The 13,608-nt window shown below is 60.1% G+C and overlaps 1 protein-coding gene and 1 long non-coding RNA gene across 15 annotated transcripts in view; one reads left to right on the top strand and one right to left on the bottom strand.

Moving 5' to 3' along the window:
- The window catches only part of TNS1 (tensin 1), a 197,063-nt gene that overhangs the window by 127,221 nt on the left and 56,234 nt on the right, over positions 1 to 13,608 (bottom strand). The window contains exon 1 of one of the 14 annotated variants that reach the window (XM_072813598.1): positions 8,805 to 9,011. The exons of 12 other annotated variants lie outside the window; for them this stretch is intronic. Coding sequence is in view for 1 of the 2 variants with exons in the window: in XM_072813593.1 (XP_072669694.1) it covers positions 4,557 to 4,562 (6 nt within the window). In the remaining variant the exon portion in view is untranslated. Of the gene's footprint in view, positions 1 to 4,556; positions 5,098 to 8,804; positions 9,012 to 13,608 lie in introns of those variants that run through there. One more of the 14 variants, XM_072813593.1, reaches the window with a different exon arrangement.
- On the top strand, positions 8,299 to 12,003 carry LOC140625907 (uncharacterized). The gene is made up of 2 exons (XR_012025181.1): positions 8,299 to 8,695; positions 9,403 to 12,003. It is a non-coding gene; the product is annotated as an uncharacterized lncRNA (long non-coding RNA).

The following is a 13,608-nucleotide window of genomic DNA, read 5'->3' as shown; positions in this document are numbered from 1 at the left end:
CTGGGCCTCCAGGGAGCGTTTCCGGAGCCTCAGACAGAGCTGCAGACTAGGAGCCACCTGCTGAGCAGAGACACTGGGCCATTACTCACGACTGTTACTCACTCTTCTCTGCACCCTGCCCCCCAGCACAACACTCACTCCCACTCTGCTCCCTGAGAGAGGCCAAAGAGGGCCGAAGGATCTGGACGGTTCTCTCCCTTGCTTCGCGAGCTCCAATCCTGCCAGCGCATCTCCCTCCACCTGAGTCACCGGGACAGAGCCCCAGAGACTCCGGCCCACTCAACCTGACAGCTGTTACCCTCCACTCTGTTCCAAGAAACGGAGCTGCCTGGAGGAGTGGTCACTGGGCACAGAACCTTCCAATCCCAGGGCTAGAAGGGATCTCCCCAACATCTCAGCTGGCTTCCCCGCAGATGCCTGAAGACCTTCCGGGACCCCAACTTCCATGCTGCATGGCTCCTCCAACAGCCCCAAGAACAAGAGCCTCTCTGTTCAGAGAGATGCAGAGCCTTGCAGAGTGTCAGCAGCGGTTAGAGAAACGGAGAGCTCTCCTAAGGCCAACCGCTTGTCTTACAAATGAAGAAACTGAAGCCCAGAGAGGGGATGTGATTTGCCCAAGGCACCGAAGAGGGACTGGAAACAGTCTGCCTGACCCCCCTGCCACCAGTCCCTCCACTCACTGCAAGTCCCTTCACCCCACAGAGCTGGCTGGAGCAGGCCCGGAAAGCCCACGCTCACACACCCCACCCCACCCCCATATCCCAAAGCACTGAAGTTGGGAGAGCTGAAGTCCAGATGAGACAAGAAGGAAGGAGTTGCAGCCAAACAGTGGTTAGTGGGAACCAGTCACTTTCTAACAGTGACGGGGCATTAGGAACACGGCAGACGGGGAGCTGGACCATGGGCTGCCGGAGGCCATGGAGCTAAAGGGCCAGGCCTTCTGGCAGGACATGATGGGAGGAATTCCTGGGGTCCCAGTGGCCTCCTCTCTGCTCACCTCTCCTCCCTGCTGCCCCTCGCCCCGGCTCACCCCTGCTCTCCCAGGGCTCCCGCATGGAATCCAGGCTGGCCTCGGCCTCCGCTCCCACGCCCAGCTCAGCCCAGCCGGCCACATCAGACACAGCCCCATGTGCGGCGTTTGAGGCAGCTCATGAGGCACCGAGGAGCCTGTGTCTCTCGTGCTCTCCCACCAGCTCGGGGCACCCATCCCCGCCCGGAGGCCCCTGCCTGCCTGTCTCCCTCTGCACCAACGAAATAATAGCAGTAATAATAACCAAGGGTCACATAGCATAGCCTCCCTGCTGGACATGGTTCTATTTATTTCCCACTTTTGACAGATGAGTAAACTAAAGCACTGGCAGGTTAGGAAAGTTCTCCACAGTCACACACTCTGCAAGAGGTGGGGTCAACACCTAAATGCAGACGCCGTGGCTACAGCGTCTCATGTTGACTCCCTGCCTCATGAGAGGACCTCGCTCCACGGTTAAGCTCCTAAGATCCCTGCTTCCTCATCCACGCAGCCACTGAACCCCCGCCGCCCCAGCAGCCTGGTGACACTCAACAGTCCTCGTGGCTCTGGACAGGCAGCCCCTGGACAGACACTCACCAGGCCACTTACGGTCAGGCTGGGAACCCTCGGCCTCAGAACAGGCAGGCTTCTCCACCCCAACTTGGGGACACACTCCTGTTCGTTCATTCATTCAACAAACAGTGAGGGCCCACTGTGCGCCAGGCAGACGGGGGCGGTGAAGGATGCCCCCCGAGAGGAGCCTCTTGATTCCTTAGAACTGCGAGCTGCCTGCGGTCTCGCCTCGCTCCCACCTGCTCCAATCCACCCATGCCAGGCCTGTGTGTGAAGCCTTGCCAGCGAGGGCTCTCTCCGGGCCTGAAAGGTCTCCCAGGAAGGAGATTTCAGGAGGCCTCCGGATCCAGAAGAGGAGGGCAGCACGTGGGAAGGGAGCCGGGAGAGAGGAAGTGATTCAGGAGAGGATTTCCCGGCGTGGGGTTGAGAAATGTGGACGGAGGACTCCAAGGGCTCTGGCTTGTGGCCTGTCCCCGGATCTCCCCGGCCAGGACGGCCTTCACAGCTGCCCCAATCACCCTCCGAAACAACAGTCCCATCACATTTTCACGTCAAAGCCCTCTGCTGCTCCCAGTTAACCCGGCCCAGAACATCCTCCCATGGCTGGGGCCCAAGCAACACCTGCAGGCTCCCCCAAAGCTGGCCTTCCCCCCACCCACACACACACCCCGCTTACTGGGGCTTATCCTGTGCCGGGCACTAAGCAGGGCACTTCCCAGGTAGGATCTCATTTCATCCCCATCACTGGTCTATGAGGTTTGAGTATCCACCCCACCTGACAGATGCGGACGCCGAGGTCCGGCCCAGGCCACCCAGCCAGCAAGCAGCAGAGCCGGGAGGGTCGGCGCATCCTGTCCGCTCTAACCCAGGGCCGGGGCGTTATCTGACCCATCGTCATGCGCGTGCCACTGTGCCTTCGTGCAGGCCTCTCCCTGGTGCCTGAAGGAGTCTGTGTCCCTTCCGCCTCCTGCAGAACTCCTTCTCAGCCTTCGAAACCCATCTCAAGTGGCATCTCTTCCCCAACACTTTCTCCACTCCATCAGCTCGCACACACTGCTTCCTGCGTGACGTACCCTCCTTCTGCATTGGGCAGAAACCATCCATCTACTCTCCTTCGTTTCTTCTAGACCATGTCCCCCCGACCTTTGCAGCCCCATACTCCTGGCACCTTGCCTGGCATAGGGTCGGTGCCCAAACAGGGCTTTTAAGTGAATAATCAGGGGCCTCGTGTGCCCGGCAGGACTCAGCCACCGCCACACAGCCTCCACTGTGGAGCCCACCCCCAGTCACAAGCAGGCATCAAGTGCCCCCATCACAGCCCAACACCTAGCTCATGTTCCTTGGTGGGAGCTTTTCCCTGTGCCAGTCGGCCTGCCCCTCTCTGCTCAACCAGCCTGGCTGTTTCTGGGAGTCTCAGCCGGTGATTAGGGCCCTAATCAGCAGGACTTCCTGCCAGCGATTGCCAGGGGTGGGGGCGGGGCAGGAGGGAAGCAAGGTCAACCCAAGGTGAAGTTCTCGCAGCCTGGGACCAGGGGAGATTCAGTCAGGGAGATGGACTCATAGACTTTTCCAGCCTCTGCACCTCCCCAGCCTCTCACTGACAGGTGAGGACATCAGGCCCAGCAAGGGAAGGTGCACTGCTCTCCCCATGCCCTGGGCCTTTCTTATACTGCCCTTAAACCCCATGCCTACCCCTCGCCCCTACCCCCCAGCTCCAAGCCCAGGGCCTAACCTACAGACTGCCCCCCATAAAGGGTTGTCGTAGACCAGTGGATTGTTCGGGTCTGGTCAAGGTCAAGAGCCAAAGGCGAGCCCCTCCTCTAAAGGAGCAATGGCCCAGAAATGGAGCAGAGGTGAGCAGGGGCTACACAGGGGAAGCGAGATAGGGCCGGGTTGAGCTCAGGAACCCTCCCCAGCTGTCATCATCATCAACCCAAACCCATTCTTTCTCCAAAAAAATGCTTAATGCCTTTTGCAGCTGCAACTGGGCGGGCCAGGGGTCCGGAAATAGAGCTCACCCCCGACCTGGAGCAACCCCAGCCTCCCTGGGTGGGAACGAGGGCTAGGTGGAGAGTGCAGCTTGCCAGGCCTGGAGGGCTGACCCCTGTTAATGAGGAACGTCAGAGGCACGAGAAAGCGGAGGACCCCAGAGAGGACAGAAGCCTGGGATGAGGAGGGAGTGTGGCCAGGACCCGCCCAGACCACGGGTTCAGAGCTCCCAACTATGTGGCATGCAGGAAGGGCTGGGCATGCTGCTCCCCCACTTCCCACCAAACCAGGGACTGAAACCTAAAGTCGCAGCCAGAGGGATGCAGGTTCAGAGACTTCAGAGAGACCCAGAGGGTATGAGACACAGCAACTTGCAGCAATTATCTGGAGATTCCACTTTAAAATATAGGCGCCACCCCCCTGGGTATAACCCATGGTCAAGAGTAGCCTGCCTGGAGGCCAGGCCAGCCACGTCCTTGCCAGGCCTGGGAGTCTCTGATTCAGTGACTCTCATCAAGGGATGGGATGGGATCCAAGGAGGGGAGCTTGGACTGGTTTATAATAATGCATCTTGTTTACAGTGATGGCAGCTTTCTCAGAGTCCTCCATAAACACAGCTCTGCATCGGCTCCCCTGGGCAGACAAGGCCTCGGGAGGTCCCCTTAGCTCCCCGCCTCCCCCCACTCACAGGGAGAGAGACAGAGACAGAGAGACAGAGACATGGGCGGGGAGAGAGTCTCTTCTCTGGGCTGATGCTGGGACCCCTTGAGGGGGTCCCTCCACTCTCTGGTCCCATAATCCTCCTGTCTTAGGGATGGAACAACCATGGGACGGAGAAGAGTCTACCCAGAATGGAGCTCCTGGAGAAACACCAGCTCCACCACCGACCCGTAATAATAACAGTTACTAACATTTATCACTCCCTTACTATGTGCCAGGCACTGTTCAAGGTGTTTCAAATAAAACCAACTCATCTGATACTCACAACCATCCCGTGACACAGGTGCAATTCTTACTCCACACTCCAGACGAGACAACCGAGGCTTGGAGAGGTTCGGCACCTGCCAGAGCCACGCAGCTAATCAGCAGCGTGGGCCGGAGCTGGGCCCCAGCGATCTGGCCTTCGGAGCCACGTTTTCTGCCTCACTGTGTACCTCCTGTGTGCAGGCCTAGCAAACCTCCCCGGCCCAGCCGTCTCAGGCCCCCAGGCCGCTGCCCCTCGTTAGCGCTGAGCACACCCTGCCAGGCAGGTGGCAACCTGCCAGGAAGGCGAAAGGCCCAGGCCTGCCCTCGAGGAGCTCGTAATCCAGCCAGAAGAAAGGTGGGCTCGCAGGAAGTTTGCCAGCACCAGGAAAGCGGAGGGGTCCCCTATTCTCTGCCGAGAGACTGGGCTCAGACACCACTACTGTCACTGCTCTCGGCTCCCCGGGACCGCGCCCTCCTGGGCCAGTCCCTCCTGCCTCCCTGAATAGCCAAGGCCGGAGCTACGAGCCTCCAGCCCTAAAAAGGCAGGGATTACAGAGCCCAGACTGGCCCCGGAGGAGGCAGCGCCAGGGCCTGGCTCGGGCCCACCTACCACCCCACCCCACCCACCTACCACCCCGCCCCACCCCACCAAGCTCCAACGCCACGGACACCGACCATCTCTCGGAGGGAAACCTAGGTGTGGACAAGTGGGAAGACGGCCACGGTCACCAATCTGAGTAGAGGCAAGCAAGGGACCCGGTTGTGCCTCCTGCCACCTCCCCTCTTGGGAAAGCACTTCGGGCAATTTGAGAGAAGGAAGGAGAGGAGGGCCAGGTGTGACCTTGCATAATGGAGCAGGGCACCCAGGGGGCTGGGCACGGCCCGCAAGGCTGGCAGCCCCGCCACCCCACTCCTCTCGTTCCAGCTCGCTGGTGCCCACACCTCTGTGCCCCTAATGGCTTGAAAGCTGAGGGCCAGGGCCATGGGAACACAGCACCGGGGACAAGAGTCCCTCGGGTCTCTGAAAACCTCTCTGCCCCTCCCCCCAGCATCACACCCACTTGGCTTTTTTCAGAGTCCAGTAACCGGGAGGGTCTTTCTCTGCCCCCCTCCAGCACACGACCCCCAGCTGGACCTCTGTTTCCCTTTCTGGGGAGAGACTTGTGGCCCCAGAAATAGGCCACAAGAACAGCCCGTGGCTCAGAGCCGTCGCCGTCCACACCAGCTCTGACCCTGACTGGGCGAGGCTCAAGGGCGCACTGGGCATTTCGCCTTCCCGCCCCGCTACTGGGTCCCTGTCGGGCCAGGGGACAGAGTGTCCTGATGAAGCAGCCTCATCTGGTCCCGGCTCGAGACGAGGAACTAGACAGACTCGGAAGAGGACTTCATCGTCAGGCCAAGCCAGGACTGACTGGAGATGGGGCAGGAGGGCGGGGGGCTGACCCGGGTGACCTCAGACCCTACTCCTTCACCCTCGCCACTCAGGAGAAAAGGAGTCACAGGGGCTCGGGGGGAGACGCAGGCTGGGACAGGAAGGACGGAGCCCAGGTGGGTCCTGAGCCCAGCCCAGAAGCTCCCCTTGACAGGAAAAGCCCCAGCCTCCCGGGGTTTGGTGCCCAGAAATCCCTAACCCCAACCCCACCTGCCTCTCTCCTCCCCGTGCCTGGCGCAGGGAAACAAGTCTGGAGAGACAGTGTGGAGGGAGTGAGGTGACCTGCTCCTCCCACGCTCCTCCCCAGCAACCCCACCACGACTTACACAAACCCGCAAACCGTTTCAGGCTGTCCTGACAACCCTGTGTTATTTCACAAATTTGGAAACTGAGGCTCAAGTGAGAGTCACCCCAAAGATCTCCAGGCAGGCTGGGGAGGCCCCTTCCCATAGTGGGGGGTGCGGATAGAGGACGACACACTGGGCAGGAGCTTGAGCTCTGGAACCTCCAAACGCACCCCTGCCCCTAATCCTCACACCCCTGCCCCTAATCCCTTAGCTAGGAGCAAGGGCTCTAAGTGCAGGGGGCAGGGGGCAAGGCCTCCGGGCGCCCCCATCCCGCACCGCATCACGCAGCCCACGGGTCTGTGCTGGCCCTCGTGGGGTTAACCAGCAGGGCACGGCTCAGAGTGAGGCAGGAAGAATCGGAAGAAACTTCGAATCTTTGCAGGAAGCAGCTGGGGCAGACCTGGTAGGAGAGCGAGCAGTGGGTGCGAGGGGAGGGCGTCAGGCTCTGGGCTCCCCAACGCTGGCAGGGGCTGGCAGGGCGGAGGCCGCGCCTTCCGGCTCCCCCATTCCGGGTGTCAGAGAATTTCTGACTCCCAAGTATCCCAGGACCTCAGCATCCCAAGAGACCGTCAGGGTCATCTCTCCTAACCGCATCCCCGCTCAGGAATCCTTCCAAGCTGTTTCCAGCCTCTGTCTGAACTCCCCCCAGAACGGGAAGCTCACTACCTTACAAGGCAGCCCCTTCTCTCGCTGAGCAGCCAGGCCTCTTAAGAAACCCTTTGCTAAACCTGAGCCAAGCTTCCTTCACCAAACAAAAATCCTTTCTCCCTCTTTGCTTCCTGTTCCTACCTCACTACACCCAGGGCACTGAGAATGCCCAAACCCCCTCGCTCTAGTCCCCCAGAGATGGGAAGATGGTCACCGGACAGCAAGGTCAGCTCTGAACTCACCTGCACCCCGCCCAGCCCCCCTCCGCCCAGCCGCCAGCTCCCGGTGTACAGGATTCTGGATGCTGCAGCCCCCCTGGGAGACTCGAAGCTGGGGCTCTGAGGGAAGTGAAGTGGGGAGCAGTACCGGGTGAGCCGGAGGGAAGGAGAGGCAGGGGTCTGGAAGCCGAAGGTCCCACATCACCACCCTGGGATCCTGCAGACTGGCGGAGACCGTCCCCAACCCGGGATCCCAGCACGGGGCAGCTCTCCTACCCGCTCCCCACGCGGAGCCTGGTCCCCACAGCCCGGGCCGGAGGGGTCCGGCAGGGTGGCGCTCGCTGTAGCAAGCTCCGAGGACCTGGGGGAGAGTGAGGGTGGGGGAGACAGGAGGAGGCGCCAGCTGGCAGAGCCAGAAGCAACTTAACGCCAAGTCTGAGCCACAATGGTCCCCACCCCACCCAGGCAGCTTCAGGAAGGGGCCCTGCAGAGACTCGAGGAAAGAGAGCGCTCCCCACGCCCTCCTGACCCCGCTGCTTTGACTCTGCGGCTTCCACAAGAGAAACCCCTGTCCCAGAAGCCTCTGGAACCCCGGTTTCCAGTTCGTCCTCTGACCCTCATCCCACAACTGCGTGTCCTGCCCTCCCCTACCCAGCACCCATCCGGTCCACTAGCCCCATCCCACCCCTGCAGGGAGCCCAGCTTGGGAGTGCAGCAGGCCTCTCCTGGTCACCCCTCGGTCCCCCCTCCCAGTTTCCTCTTCTAGGACAGTGGCCAGCCTAAAAACATCTGGGCAGGCCGTCCTGGCCCTGGTCCTGAATTGGGGGGGTGGGAGGCCAGACACTGAGGTTAGCGCTGCCTACTCTCCCACTGGGGAAGGGGTGGCAGGTAGGGCACCCGAGGGTCAGAGGAGGAGATGGGGAGCAGGAAGAGAGGAAGGAGAGGGGGGTGGAAGGCAGCTGCCTGTGTCTGTTCATTAACCACCTGGATTAGCCATTTCTGCCCAGAGGGGTGAGGAGGGAGTAAGAGCTGCTGGGGGGCGGGCGGGGGCGGGGGGACCGGCAGGGGCACTCATGCTCGGCAGTGCCCAGGTGCCCAGGTGCCCGGGCTGAGGGGAGGGCGGCAGGGCAACCCTTCCAGGCCTGCCGGCCCCTCCCTCCAGGAGATGAGAGCGGGGAGCAAGGAGAGCCCCAAGGAGGAGAACAGGGCCCGGAAGCAGCTCCAGCGGGTGGCATCCCCCGGTCCTGGCCGCGTCTCCCTCTCGGTCTCCCTCTCCGGCCAGCCCTGGGATGGGCAGCAGGCAGGGGCAGGGGAAGAGACCAGTACCTCCTGAGACTCCTGCTCCCAACCTCCCCCTCTCGCCCTGCTGGCCTCAGCCTCAAGCAGCCACTGACACCAGCAACTTCCCCAGCAAAGGAAACTCCTTCCGACTGGTCCCTCAGAGCGGGGACCACCGCACCCCAACATCCCTGCCGGAAGCAGACACCAAAGGCAGGAGACAGGAGACTGACAGGTTGGCCTGGGGAGGGGGGAGGACAAGCCAAGCCGGACCTGCGACCAGGGGGGCTGGCCTCGCCCTCCCCTAAGTTACAGCCCTCACGGCACCCACACCCCACACTCACCTTCCCAGCCGAGGGCCACCGGGTGCCGGGGGGGGGGGGTGTCTGGGCTCCCGGGACACGGCGGGGGCAATGACAGGGCAGCAGTGCGGCTGGCAGGAGGCGGGTGGCCGGGGAGGGCGTGAGCGAGCCTTGTGTCCAGGCGGGAGCGGGCAGGGCGGCGGAGCTGGTCCCAGGGCCACTGCTGGGAACAACTGGCCAGGGCGCTGCGCGCCGGCTCCCTCCCCGCGGGCGGGGCACCGCCTCCTTCCCCTCCTCCCGGAGCCACCGCCTCCTTTAACCCCTGCAGCGCTCGGCTCCCCTCCCTGCACCCTGCGCCCCTCCCTGCACCCTGAGCCCTTCCTTGCACCCTGCTCCCCTCCCTGCACCCTGCGCCCCTCCCTGCACCCTGCGCCCTTCCTTGCACCCTGCTCCCCTCCCTGCACCCTGCGCACCTCCCTGCACCCTGCGCCCTTCCTTGCACCCTGCTCCCCTCCCTGCACCCTGCTCTCCTCTCTGCACCCTGCGCCCTTCCTTGCACCCTGCTCCCCTCCCTGCACCCTGTGCCCCACGCCCCACTGGGCCCCCTCCGGGCCCAGAAATGCGGCCTCCCCTCCCGCAGCCACAGCCCCCGTAGCCAGCCCGGACCGGAAGCAGGGCATCGGAGGGCTTGGTGACAGGTGGCCAAGAGGTCCCGGAGCTCAGGTAAGAAACCCAAACCCGGCTGCAGAGAAATGGGCAGAGGGCTGCTGACTGGAGAAGGGTGTTTGGTCAGAGGGTAATGGTGATAACCACGAGAGCACCAGCTCCCAGTTTCTGTAGAGCACCCCGATCTACTACGCCAGTCCCAACTCATTTTGTGACAGGAGACCTAGACTCTCACTTCCGAACCTGTTTGGGTTTTTTTTTCCCTTTATCTGTCAAATCTGGGATAACAGTCACTGCTTTTTTCTCTCGGCTTCGTGGGCTGGGTGAAGACATTTGTGACCCTATATTCGAAAGCCATGTGAAGTGACCTCTAGCTAATGAGATGCCTGCTTCAGTTCTCTTTGAAATACATCAATCACAGGGACTGATGGATGGAGAGAGAATAGAAATGTTATAAAGCAAATAGGCCAGAGAATTCATTATAGAATCCAGGGAGCTTACCTGATAATCCTTTCAACTGTTCTATATGCACACACAAAAAATTTTTTTTAATTACAAACATCAGGGGAAATGCGATTTGAAAAGTTTGCAGCACCATGTGAATGATAAGAGTTAAGAAGCAGATGGGATTATTTTGGGCGGGAGGGAAAAGTCATTTTGCTGCACGCCTGTTGCATGCCAGGCACTTAAAAAATATTCTCTCTCACTTAATCTTCAAGTCTCCCTTATTCTAGCTGAAGAAAGTGATCTTGGAGAGGTTAGGTGACTTGTCCAAGACCACGCAGGGTGGTATGGAGGGGAAACTCAGCCTCGGACAGGCTCGCTCCAGAGCCAAGCTCCCCACCACTCAGCCCTCCAGAGACCGACAGGCTCTTCTCTTGCCCATCTGGGCGGCCTTTGTAGGAGGTCCTGGGCCAGTGATCTGCATCGCAAATCCTCAGTTTCCCCTGCTGTACGATGAGTTTGAATCCACAGGTCCTCAAGATGTCTTCCAGTTCTAACACTCACTAATTTGTATTAATTCAGCCAAACCCTTCTCCAAGCTTCAATCTTCCAAAGAGTAAAGTGACAAGGAAGGCCCAGAGGAGGGGCAAACGGCATCAGGAAAAATTAGGGGGGCATCCGGGGCCAGTGATAGTCAAGCCATCCGAGGGCTGCTCCCCCTCACTTGGGCAACAGTGAAACCCTGTGGATTCAGGCAAGAGGGGCACCTTCCCAGCACCCTGTGTGGACAGGGTGGAGACAGAAGCATCATTGCGCCCACTCCCTGCCTCCAGAACAAGATGACTTCACCCCTTCTTAAGTGGAGAGCCTGGGTTCCCAGAGTCCCAGATTCCAGCACATCAGAACCTACCAGCCTTGCCGGTGGCCGCAGACTGTGTGTGTGGGTGCTGCCAGAGACAGAGATGGGAGAGAATGGCCCCACTGGCGGTGCCTCTGAGCCTGAGGACTGTGTCGGGAGACCTGCCCAGTGGCCTTGGTTCCCTGCCCAGCCCTCACTGGCCCCAACTCTAGAGCAAAGGTGAATCCCAATAGCCTTGTCCTGCTCACCCCCACACCCCTGCAGACCAAGGGTGGCTTGGGGGCTTAGATCAGCCCCGTCAGGTGAGGGAAGGGAGAGATTCCACGTCAGCAATCCGGGCTCCTCTAGAGGTGGATGGGGAGTCTGCCACAAAAGTGGGAACCCCTCTCCCCATCCCCAAGTGCAGGACTGCACATCTGATTCCAGGGTGATCCTCTCCATCTCCTAACGCACACCCACTATCACCCTGATTGACACCAAACTGTCCCCGGCTCTCCACTGCCCACCAGATCCAGTCTGAGCTCTGCAGAAGGACCCTCTGTGACAAAGCCCCACCTCTGAGCCTTTTCAAGGCACAATTCCCTCTTCCATCAGCAATCAGGCTTCAACTCAAAAGCCACATCCTCCCTGGGTCCTTCTGCAACTGCACCATTTGGTAGGTACCTTGCCTTCCTCTGAACACCCAAGGCTCTTGCTCATACATTAACGCCAGGACACTCACTTGTCGGGTGCACTTCTAGATCTCCCAGTGAGTTGAGCAAAGATTTATTCTTCATCCTCTTCCCCGACCCCAGTGTGCTCAATGCCCAACACAAGGTGGGCACCTAGATTCTCAAAGAATGCAGAATGAAAAAAACGGATGGTAGAGAGATGGATGGAACTGAATAAAAGAGCACTTTTAAACGCTTGATTCTGCACCAGACTGTACCCCAGACAACTTTGGCAGACTTTTATCTTCGAAGCTGTATAAAAAACTGACTGTGCTAAGATACGAGGACCATGTACATGACGTCCCAGGCGCACCCCAACCACCCCAGGTCTGCAGCAGACAGGAGGAGCTCTGAGACATGCCAGCCTCAGCTGCTTGCCAGGAGCCCCTAGAGATGCCTCGCTCTATCGTCCACCCCAAAACACCCCTCTTTCCCAGCCCTCCTGCTCCAGCACCTGGGCACAGAAGCGTGAATTCAGCAAGTCTCTAGAAACCACACAGACAGGAAGTCGAAGAGCTAGAGGATCCCAAAGAAAAATAAAAGCCTTCCCTTTTATTTCCAAGAGCTGTCCCATAGCTGATGCTCCACCGCCGCCGCCCCCCCCCCCCCACCCGGGCTTTCCCATGTCAGTCCCAGCATCTCACACACATGCCCGTGCACACTCATACGCAGAGTGAGAGCTGCTTTCTACAGAAGCCGGCTCAGCCCCTTTTCCCTCCCCTGCTCTGCTCAAAGCCTCCTCCCTGAGCCAAAGCAGGCCGAGGGATTCCCAGGGTTTCCCGTCTCCCCTCCCCCTCCTAAGCCAGCCCTTGCCCCTTTCTCTCCTCCCCCCCTCCCATCCCCAACTGCAGGACTGCACATCTGGTTCCAGTTGTGGTTGGTCCGTTCAGGGGTAGGCCTGGGGGTTTTTCATAAAACTGAATAATACCAGTGTTGGAGCCTGTGGAGCTGGGGGAAGGGTGGGCAGAAGGCCGGAGGGGCGGGAGGGAGAGAGGCAGGGCAGCAAGGAGCCAGGGAGACACAGAGAACCCCCGAAAGGAGCAGGGCTGTGCCTGGCATCCAGGAAGGATTCAATGGATGCTTGTTGAGGGAGGAAAGAAGCCGGAGAGACAGAGAGCAGGAGAGCCAGGAGGAGAGAGGGCAGGACAAAGAGGGGATCAGAAACAGAGACCCAGAAGGAGGAGAGCCACGAAGCTGGGGGTGGGGGGACAGGGCCACTGCGCCACAGAGCAGCATTGAGAAGAACTGGGAAAATGAATTGTGCCTGTCGGGGCCAGGTGCTGAGTTAGGCACTTCCAGTGCAACAGGAGGGATGTGACAGAAAGGAGGACAAAGGGACACACAGAGACTGGGGAGAAAGGGCCAGGATGAAGTCCAGAACGTTGGATCCCGATTCCCCCAGGCCTCTGGGCCCCAGGGGGGAGCACAGAGCTGCTCCCAGGTTTTCCCTCATTCCATTTGCATCAAGATTTGAGTGCCTACCCTGCACCAAACCTTTCCCGGGTATTTTTCCCATTTTTCCACTATAGCAAAATGGCTATAACTCCTATCAGTCTCCGAAACAGGCTCAGAGCAGTTAAGCGATTTACCCAAAACCACAGGGCAGCTGACAAAACACACAGAATTTGAATCCAGGGCTTGCAACTCAAGAGTGGGCATTGCGGGCCCCTGTGCACCCACCAGGGGTCATGTCATGTAACCCCCACTCTTGCAGGGCCTGATGCACTAAAGGGCAAGCTCCTGTGGGGGGGCCAAGAGTAGACCAGCACCATCCAGCAGGCAGGGACTGACTTCCCAATCTCCCCAGGATGGGGGCAGGAGGGGCAGGAGCTTCCTCTCTAGCACCCTTGCCCCCCCCCCATTCTCTTCCTGCCTCCCCACCGGAGAAGGCAGGGCCATATGCCCAGGTCCCAAGCAGAGAGGCCACGGGCCTCAGAGGGCCTCAGAGTCCGACTGGGCTCAGAGCACAGCTGGCTGGGAGCCAGGCCCTGGGGGACACCCTAGGCACTTGGTCAATGTCTGTGCCTTGGGTTCCACCCTCCCCCCTCTGACCACCCCTCCTCCGCCCCTGCCCCAGGGCAGCGAGAGAGGAGTCCCGGCTTTCTCCCAGGATCCTTCCTCTCAGGGCTACCCCCTAGCACCCCCCACCTCAGCTGGCCTCCCTGTC

The sequence above is a fragment of the Canis lupus genome, chromosome 36 (genome assembly GCF_048164855.1).
Source record: "Canis lupus baileyi chromosome 36, mCanLup2.hap1, whole genome shotgun sequence".
Classification (NCBI taxonomy): Eukaryota; Metazoa; Chordata; class Mammalia; order Carnivora; family Canidae; genus Canis; species Canis lupus.
Note: the sequence above shows the minus strand (reverse complement) of the source record. Positions and strands in the feature narration are given on the sequence as shown.